This window comes from Gallus gallus, chromosome 12 (genome assembly GCF_016699485.2).
Source record: "Gallus gallus isolate bGalGal1 chromosome 12, bGalGal1.mat.broiler.GRCg7b, whole genome shotgun sequence".
NCBI classification, from domain to species: Eukaryota; Metazoa; Chordata; class Aves; order Galliformes; family Phasianidae; genus Gallus; species Gallus gallus.
The window spans coordinates 3025601-3034243 of NC_052543.1; the positions used below are offsets into that span (position 1 = coordinate 3025601).

At 55.5% G+C, this 8643-nt stretch overlaps 4 protein-coding genes across 5 annotated transcripts in view; 1 reads left to right on the forward strand and 3 right to left on the reverse strand.

The window, feature by feature from the left end:
* The window catches only part of USP4 (ubiquitin specific peptidase 4), a 31194-nt gene extending 30379 nt beyond the window's left edge, over positions 1-815 (reverse strand). Inside the window, exons 1-3 of one of the 2 annotated variants that reach the window (XR_001468553.4) lie at positions 623-800; positions 405-532; positions 153-283 (exon numbers count right to left, since the gene is read on the reverse strand). Coding sequence is in view for 1 of the 2 variants with exons in the window: in NM_001006134.2 (NP_001006134.2) it covers positions 153-283; positions 405-532; positions 623-792 (429 nt within the window). In the remaining variant the exon portion in view is untranslated. Of the gene's footprint in view, positions 1-152; positions 284-404; positions 533-622 lie in introns of both variants that reach the window. The other variant, NM_001006134.2, reaches the window with a different exon arrangement.
* LOC101747452 (serine/arginine repetitive matrix protein 2-like) overlaps positions 1-8643 on the forward strand; it is a 500571-nt gene that overhangs the window by 100333 nt on the left and 391595 nt on the right. The gene's annotated exons all lie outside the window — the stretch shown is intronic.
* GPX1 (glutathione peroxidase 1) lies at positions 4128-5041 on the reverse strand. The gene is made up of 2 exons (NM_001277853.3): positions 4797-5041; positions 4128-4719 (listed from the first exon to the last, which is right to left on the reverse strand). The coding sequence occupies exons 1-2, from the start codon at positions 5016-5018 to the stop codon at positions 4354-4356; spliced, it is 588 nt and encodes a 195-aa protein (NP_001264782.3). The 5' UTR covers positions 5019-5041; the 3' UTR covers positions 4128-4353.
* The window catches only part of RHOA (ras homolog family member A), a gene marked incomplete in the record, with an annotated part of 2977 nt that continues 763 nt past the window's right edge, over positions 6430-8643 (reverse strand). The window contains 2 exon segments of the mRNA NM_204704.2: positions 6430-7707; positions 8229-8366. Of these exon segments, the coding sequence (NP_990035.1) occupies positions 7534-7707; positions 8229-8366 (312 nt within the window).

Consider the following 8643-nt stretch of genomic DNA (forward strand, 5'->3'; position numbering starts at 1 on the left):
CTCTGTCCCCAGCCTATAGCGTTGCCTGGGGTTGCTGCGACCGAAGTGCAGGACCTGGCATTTGGTCTTGTTGGACTCCATCCAATCAGCCTCGGCCCCAGAGATAAGATAACAAAGGTATGCTGAGGAAACCAGGCTCCACCCACACGTACTTTCCTCACGATGGGTTGCTGTCCCTCGATGCAGCCATACCACGAAACCAGCTTCTGCCAGGCGCTGCTGGGCACCAGCACGTAGTCCAGCTGGGCGATGAGGTGCTCCTTTAAGCTCTGAGTTTCCCCATCTGGAAGGGAGATGTGCTTAACGTCCGGCTCTCTCACAATCCTTCCCTCCCCACAGCGACCGTTGCCCGGGGAGCCCCGCGCAGCCCCTCAGCCCTCGGCGGGCCGCAGGGCCGCACTCACCGCCGAGCAGACACGAGTTGTCGATGGGCCCGGGGAAGAGGTTGGGGTCGCCCACTCCGGACACGTCCCACCTGTCGTAACCCACGTAGCGCTTCCAGAGGCTGAACCAGCGGCTGGCCAGCAGGTACCTGCAACACACGGCCCGGCGCGGCCCTCAGCGCTGGCAGCCCGCTGCCAGCCCGGAGACAGGGCAGCAGGGGAGGGCCGGCCGGGCTCACCACGACTCCCCCAGCCTCATGGACGCGGCCATCAGCGGCCTCAGCTCGGCCCGCTGCACCGCCGGGTTCGGCGCCGCCGCGTCCACCGCCGGCTCCACGGTCGCCGAGCCGAGCGCCTCTGGGCCGAGCTCCGGCCGCGCCGTCCCACCGCCGCCCTGGGCCGCCGCCATCTTGCTGCGCTCACCCCGCCGCTACCGGAAGTCGATAGCGTGCGCATGCGCTCTGCGCGGGGGCGCCATTTTGTGGCCCCGCCCGGGTGACCGGAAGTGGCGCGGGTGTGTTTCGGCGGTCTTTGGCCGTCTGTGTGTTCCCCGTCGGTGAGGTTCTGTGACCTCCCCGCCGCCCCCCCCCCCCCCCCTCCTCGCTCGGGGTGCGGGCTGAGGGCAGGGGAAGAAAAGAGAGAGCAGAGCTGAACAACGAGGGGAGCTCGTAGGGGTTGTGCAAGAGCCTCTGGAAGCCACCCTTTAGGGAGATTGTGGTACTCGTGTGGAGGTTTCCCAGAGTTACCTTACATACCACGTACCACACGACCTCCTGTCTGCTTGGTACAGAAATTGAGCAGAACTTCCTTATCTCCTTGGTTCAGACACAGCTCTCTGTTATCTGAACGAACTGCAGGGCAGGGCAATCCACCAATGGATGCCAGCAAGCTGAAGGGTACTGCCACAACCTGAGTCATGGGTGTATTGTTACAGCCAGTCGGCTGTTCTGAGGTAAAGCTGAGCTCTGCCGATGGTTACCTCCTCCTCATAGGAAGCAAAATCGTCTCGTTCATAGCTTGCTAAGAGAGCGAGGGCTTCCAGGCACCACCCAGCTGTAGGCAGGTGTTTCCTCCTGCCTGCCCCTGACAGCGATTAAAAACTGACTGCAAGTCCTCTGGGAGTCTGTGTGTGCAGAGTTTGTGCGTGCAGTGCAGCTCATCAGGAAGGAAAAAGGAGTTATAAGCAGCCAGAAGAGCTTTTAACAGGCCGAGCAAGAAAGGGCTTGGTTCATTCTCCACTCGATGGCATTTCTGTTGTGTAAATGCTTCCAAACGCCGCTGTTCCATGGTTGAGGGTTCTGTCCTCGAGTCTGATGGGCAGAACCTAGGAAAGCCAGCAGATAAAGGCAGGATGGGATGTTTTTATTTGCAGCTGGTTCACACTCCTGACCGTTTTCTATCTGAACTCATTTAAAGGTTCGAGGAGTTGATGGCAGCTTAGAAGGTCACCCTGATCGGAAGGTGTGGGGAAGGAGGGCCAAACACTCTGGGACTGGGGGAGAGCTGGGGCTGATAGGTGGAGGAATGGAAGGGCAACATGTGTGCTAGCTGTTAGCAGACACCTGTTACAGTAGGAAGGTGTAGGAGTGTAGATAAGAGACAGATATGGAAGGGGCAGCGTCCTCAGGCTACAGAATCATTAAAGTGCATTGCCTGCAGTGAATGCACTTAACCCACGTGGTTCCGACGCCCAGTAGTGTTGGAGTGCAGGAGTCTGCACAGGCACTGCTCTCTTTTGTGTGTGTCACCACGGAGTGTTTCCAGGCTGCCCCTTCCACCACCATCCGCTGTCTGGGTGTGATTAAAGCAGACAGGGAATGAGGCTGAGAGACTTTTACCTGTTCTGCACGCTCACTGCTGGGACTGCAGCATGCTTACACTGGGATGGTTTGTTATTCTGCTGGCTGATTTTCATCCCAGGGTAGCATCACTGCCATCATTCTGCTGGTGCGCATCTGTCCTGGAGCTGCTGCTTTGCTTTCCTGCCAGTACAGCCCCCAGCAGCCAGGAGATAAACAAATCCCTTGGCCATTAGCACCGAATGAATGCTGTGTACAGCTCCAGCAGGCAGCTCTCCCACCTGGGGAAGGAGCCCTTTGTGGGTTGCCCTGGTGCCCTGTTCCTTGCAGCTGTAGGGCTCTACAGAGGCTGCAGGCAGTGGGAAGTGGCAAAGCGTGGAGGTGCCCTGCAGGGGCTCCTGGCTCACGTGGTGAGCCAAGATTAAAGAAGTGGCACAACTCACGTCGAGTAAGATTTTGAAACACAATGCAATGAGCTCCTGCTGCCCGTCAGCCACTGTACTTTCAGTGCGTTTCAACATCCTGCACTAATTAGGGAAGTGGATTTAACTGCAAAACGAAGGTACCAAATCAAGCAACTTCTGCTCCAGAGGCAAAATAAGCCACTGAAAACATCCTGTTTTAGTTTTTTTTTTTAAACAAAGTTAAAAAGTTAAGGAAGTTAAGAAATAGCCCGGTGAGAGTTGTGCAATCCGAGCTGATATCCGGATTACTCAGGGGTAGCGGTAAGCAGGGTGGAGCTGCCTGCAGGTTTTGCCATAACAGCAGAGCCAGGAGGGGCCTTGGATGTACTCACGTTCGTGAAGCAGCCAGGAAGGTGAGAAGCTATGAATGGGGGAAAAAATAACATAAATCCCAAAGTAAGGTGGTTTTAGTTCTGAAAACAACACACAAGTGATAGAGCTTAGAAGTGTTGTGCCTTCCCAGGTTGCTGGTATATGCTTGAACTCTGCAATGTAGCACCAGGTTTATACTCAGTGCTTCGAGGCCTCATGAGGGGTAGACTGCATGAGAACTGTGAGATATCTGGAGTGAAAACGGGCTGCAGGAGGACCCGTGCAGGGAGATAGCAGATGAAGTTTGGCACAGGCTCATGGCTTCCAGGGGAAAACAACCCCAATTCCAACGTTCAGCTGCAAACCCTGTGTTGCTGCCCAGGAACAACACGGCAGGGTTGTTGCAGCTCCACAGAACACCTCTCAGCTCAGCACCTGTTTGGAGTCAGAAACGTGGCAGCAAAGGAATCGAAACAACAAAATTGCCACAGCCTGAACCCCAGCTCACCTACGCTTTGCATGTTGCCTACGATTCTTGTGCCCAAGAGGCAACAGCAATAATTGCAGGCGAGGCACAGCTTCTGCATGAGAAGTAGTCAAACAGGCTGGGAACAAAAGAACTGGTTCTCCAGGTAGAGCCCCCTGTGCACGTGCTGGGGCTGCAAGGTGACCCGGGCTGAATGCCAGATCACAGAATCATGGAATCTGTATGATGGGCAAAGATATCTTAGATCCCCCAGTCCAACCCATCCCCAACTGCCCACTAAGTCACGTCCCTCAGTGCCACATCCCCGCCTTTCCCAACACATCCAGGGTCGGGGGCACCAATAGAGGTGCACATCGGGCTGCCTCCAACACAGTGCCAGTGGACTGCTGGGCAGATGGGACAGCAGCACCACGCACACTCACCGCTTCCAGCTCTGGGTCTCCTTGAGGCATCCACTGATGCAAGAGGAAGAACGGGCGACCTCAGGCAAAGGCTGCTCCTCCGCAGCCCCTCGGTACAGCAGTCACAAGCTGCACAGTGGCTGCCAGCTGCCTGGGCATGGCTCAGCCTGCCCCAGCCTGCACCCAGCCAGCCCGCACCCAGCCACTGTGTGCACCCATCCCTTGGCCACCCGCTGCCACGCTGTTTGTCCCGCCTCACCCAGATTCACCACGCCACAGCCTTAAAGCAGACAGACTTTTTCCTTTATTCGGAGAATCCCACAACGTTACCCAGACTCGCGGGCTGCTTCTCCAGGCTGTTCCCCCAACCATTTCTCCACGCAGCTTTGAAAACATCGGGCGCACTTCGAGGCTTTGGAAGATGCGCCGTCACGAGCAAAGCTTGCGTGGATGTCGGGAGCTCAGCCGGAGCTCAGCTCTTTGTATGACAGAGGTGCGGGCTTTCCTTTACTGCAGAGCCTCCTTGGGCACCTTCTGGAGCAGCAGCTCGATGTCGTCCTGCAGTTTGATGGTCTCGAAGTGGCGGCTGTAGCGGCGGAAGGGGACGCCGTCGGGGCCCACGAGGAACTTCTCGAAGTTCCAGGAGACGTCGTTGCGGCACACCGGCGACCAGATGATGTACTGCGGGTTGGTCATCAGCGCCGAGGGGTCGTCGTGCGGGAAGGGCAGCGCCTCTCTCAGGAAGGCGAACAGCGGGTGAGCGCCCTTCCCGTTCACCTCGCACTTCTCGAACATGGTGAAGTTGGGTTTGAAGCCGTTGCCGGGCCGCACGTACTCCAGCGAGCGCAGGATCTCCTCGTTGGTGGCGTTCTCCTGCGGGGAGGAGCGGTACCATCAGCTCCCGGCCGCGCTGCCGCCCCTCTCCCCGCTCCCCTCTCCCCGCTCCATACCTGGTGCCCGAATTGGTTGCAGGGGAAGCCGAGCACGCGCAGCCCGCGGGGCCCGTAGCGCTGCTGCAGCTCGTTGAGCTGCAGGAAGTCGCGCGTGGTGGTGCCTCAGAGCGACGCCACGTTGACCACCAGCAGCACTTTGCCCCGCAGCGAGCTCAGCGCCAGCGGCTCAGCCGCGCCCAGCGGCCGCGCTACGATGCCCGCCAGCCCCGTCGCTGCCATGGCCGCTCCGCTCCGCTCTGCTCGTTCCTACAGTCGGACAGACGCACAAACACCCAACCCGGCCCCACCCCGCACCGCTTTGTCCCGCCTCAACCCGGCCGTGCACCGCCCGCCCCTTTCCGCGCCGCTCTGCGCTGTTCGGGACGGTTCCAGAGCCGGGCAGGGGTTGGGAGCGCAGGCGGTGCTCGGGCGGGGCGCAGCACGGTTGGGTTGGAAGGGACCTCCCAGCCCCAGCCCTGCCGTGGGCTGGCTGCCCCCCAGCTCAGGCTGCCCAGGGCCCCTCCGCGGCGTGGGGCACCTCCAGGGATGGGCACCCACGGCTGAGGGGCGGCTCTGCGGGCGGGGGATGGGATCGGACGTGGGGTAACGGGGGGGACCGCTTGCGGGGGAAGCGCGGCAGCAGAGCCGTAACTGGGCCGGAGGAGCGCGCAGCCCTTACTCAGAACCCCGTGGGCGATGAGCGGTTGCAGCGCAACGCGAACCGGTTTTGCTCAACTTACTTAAAAAAGGAAGAAAACCTCCACCCCAACCAAAAAGGGAACGGCACGGGAACGAGTAAGCTCAGTAACGGCGGCGGGTGAAATCCCCACGGGCAGCGCACAGCTGGGAACTTCCTGCTCTGGCGGGGGGAGGGGGCGAAGGGCTGCCTTTGCCTGTCCAAAATAGCGCCTATCCCCCACCTTCAAAAAGCTACGTGGGCATTTGGTAGCACTCGGCCTGGTGCAGTTCGGTGCTCCCTTCCACGGGGCGCTGACCCACACCCGGCTCTGCTGGCAGAGGCTCTCAGCTCCGCAGCAGCTGCTGGAAATACCACCACCGGCACGGAGATGGACGCTGCTGTGCTGCGGCACATCTCAGATGTGGGAGAAGGCTGCGAGGTGACCTCATTGCAGCCTGGCAGTACCTAAAGGGAACCTATAAACAGGAGGGGGGGGCAACTCTTTGAAAGGGGAGATAACAGCAGGGCAAGGGGAAACGGTTTGAAGTTGAAGGAGGGAAGGTTTAGGTTGGATGTCAGGGGGAAATTCTTTACTATGAGAGTGGTGAGGTGCTGGAACAGCTGCCCAGAGAGGCTGTGGATGCCCCATCCATGGAGGTGTTCAAGGCCAGGTTGGATGGAGCCCTGGGCAGCCTGGGCTGGTATTAGCTATGGAGATGGGTGGCCCTGCCTGTGGTGGGAGGTTTGGAGCTTCGTGATCCTTGAGGTCCCTTCCAACCTGGGCCATTCTGTGATCTCATCGCCAGGCAGGGTGAGGGATTCCTCCTCTGCAGGCAGCACATGGGCAGCCCTTACCAGCAAACACACAGAAGCATTTACAGCTGTTCCACGGCCACACTGAGAATGGCTCTTTTGGTTCAGGTTGTCGGACGCCGGGCCAAAAGGCCAGAGTGAGCAATACAGACACCAGGATACAGGGAGCTTAGAAAACTGCCTTTATTCTATTAGTTGTTGGAAAAATGAAAATACAGAAAGTTTAGTTGGCTGCAGAACAGCAAGAAGTTCACAGGTTAGGAGTCTGATCACTACGTGGTAACCAAACTTACACAAAAAGTTTCCTTTTTTTTTTTCTTTTTTCTTTTCTTTTAGTTTTGAAACTGGGTCCAGCAATGAGCTTAAGGCAACTGAACAGTTCAGAAGCTTTGAGTGTGAGCAGGCTGTCTTTTCTCATCCCTACGGCACGTCATGGAAAAAAACTCCTCCTGGCTGTGCAGAGCACTGGGATCATTCAGGTGGGTCAGACTCTTACAAATGAACGGGGAAGAGGAGCAGCTGCTTTCCATTGGACTTTATTTTTCAAATACAGTTTCTTAAAAAACCCAGAACACCTTAACGCAGAGGTTACAAGTAACAGTATTAGGAAATCCAATTATACAAAAAATACTACATCTAAGCTGGGGTAAATAGATTTATTTTTGGTAACATACATTTAAACTGGCACTAATTACACAGTAACTAAAAGGTAACTAACATGAAACCACAGAACCCTCACTTTTCCTTAGCTGAATGGAACGTGGTCATTTCAGAGTGATCACATCTTTCAAACTGACCTCTCACACCACCGAGCCATGAAAGTCAGACCACAGTGTGATAGCACTGAAGCCACGCTTCGTTCCACACACAGCCATCAACTGTTGTACTCAATTAGAATAGGACGTTAGTTATTAAGTAGTTACAGACCAATCCTCTGTGTTGACAGCTTTGTCTCTTTCTAGAGAGAAGAAAGAAGAGAGAGAATTGTCTTCAATTAGCGCCTGGCATATCCTGTGAGTGCAGAAAAGGTTGGTTAGAGGAATGTCGAGGTTAACCTTGGGTGCACAGATGAATTTGATGCAGATTGTTATAAAAATCATGGTTGGCTTCTAAATACTGGTAGCAAGATGACTCGATTTTTAATCTCTTAAGTAAATTATAGATAATGAAAAAGGCCAGTAATCATACACTAAGATTAATAAACAGCACTTCAAAATTACTCAAGTGCAGGGTGCTGCTTGGCCATCTTCCTCTGGCCACGCTTTATAAGAGAAGGCACCCGGACTTTTTCTTGCCACGCCGGGCTTGCAAAGCAGCTCTAGTGGCCATTTCAAAAACCTCCCTCACACCGTCTTTGGTCTTTGCCGAACACTCCATATATCCAAATGCACCGATGCGGTTTGCCATATCTCTTCCTTCCTCAGGTTTGACAGGCTCCTGCAACAACACAAAGGGACGTTAAAGCCAAGCGACGTGCTCAGGAAGGAGCTGCAGTATCTGCTCTGATTGCTTCAGAACACACACGCACACACCACTGAAGCCATTTCCCTTTACAGCTTGATCATGAAGCGCTCGCTATGCAACACACAGCAGGCTGCCGATGCCCACTCCACGCTCTGGGCACAACTGACATGCACTTTCATAGCATCACTGAATGGCCTGGGTTGAAAAGGACCACAGTGCTCATCCAGTTCCAACCCCCTGCTATGTGCAGGGTCGCCAACCAGCAGCCCAGGCTGCCCAGAGCCACATCCAGCCTGGCCTTGAATGCCTGCAGGGATGGGGCATCCACAGCCTCCTTGGGCAACCTGTTCCACTGTGTCACCACCCTCTGGGTGAAAAACTGCCTCCTAATATCCAACCTAAACCTCCCCTGTCTCAGTTTAAAACCATTCCCCCTTGTCCTATCACCATCCACTTTCTTCATGTCTTGTTAAAGCTCTCAGAAAGGAACCTGCCTGCTTCATTTTGGCCAGCTCTCGTCTTGTGTGCTCGTCATTCCTCAGGTCCTTCTTGTTTCCTACCAAGATGATAGGCACGTTGGGACAGAAATGCTTCACTTCCGGGGTCCACTTCTCTGGGATGTTTTCTGTTAAAATAACCACAAATGTGAGCACACCAAAACCCAGTTCTGGGGCTGGTTTTCTTTTAAGGCTTTTGCCTGCTGACTCGTAGTAATGAGCTAAAACACGCTGATGCCCTTATTCTACTCTCCACATCGGGAGCAGATAGACCTGTTCTGGTCTATCTTTGTGACACCAAAAAGACAAGCTGATGGACACCCAACATTTTGGTTTCCCTGCGTCTCTCAGTAACCACCTGACATGGGTTAGCACAAGGTTTCAAAGAAGAGAAAGCAGAATTCTGATGTGA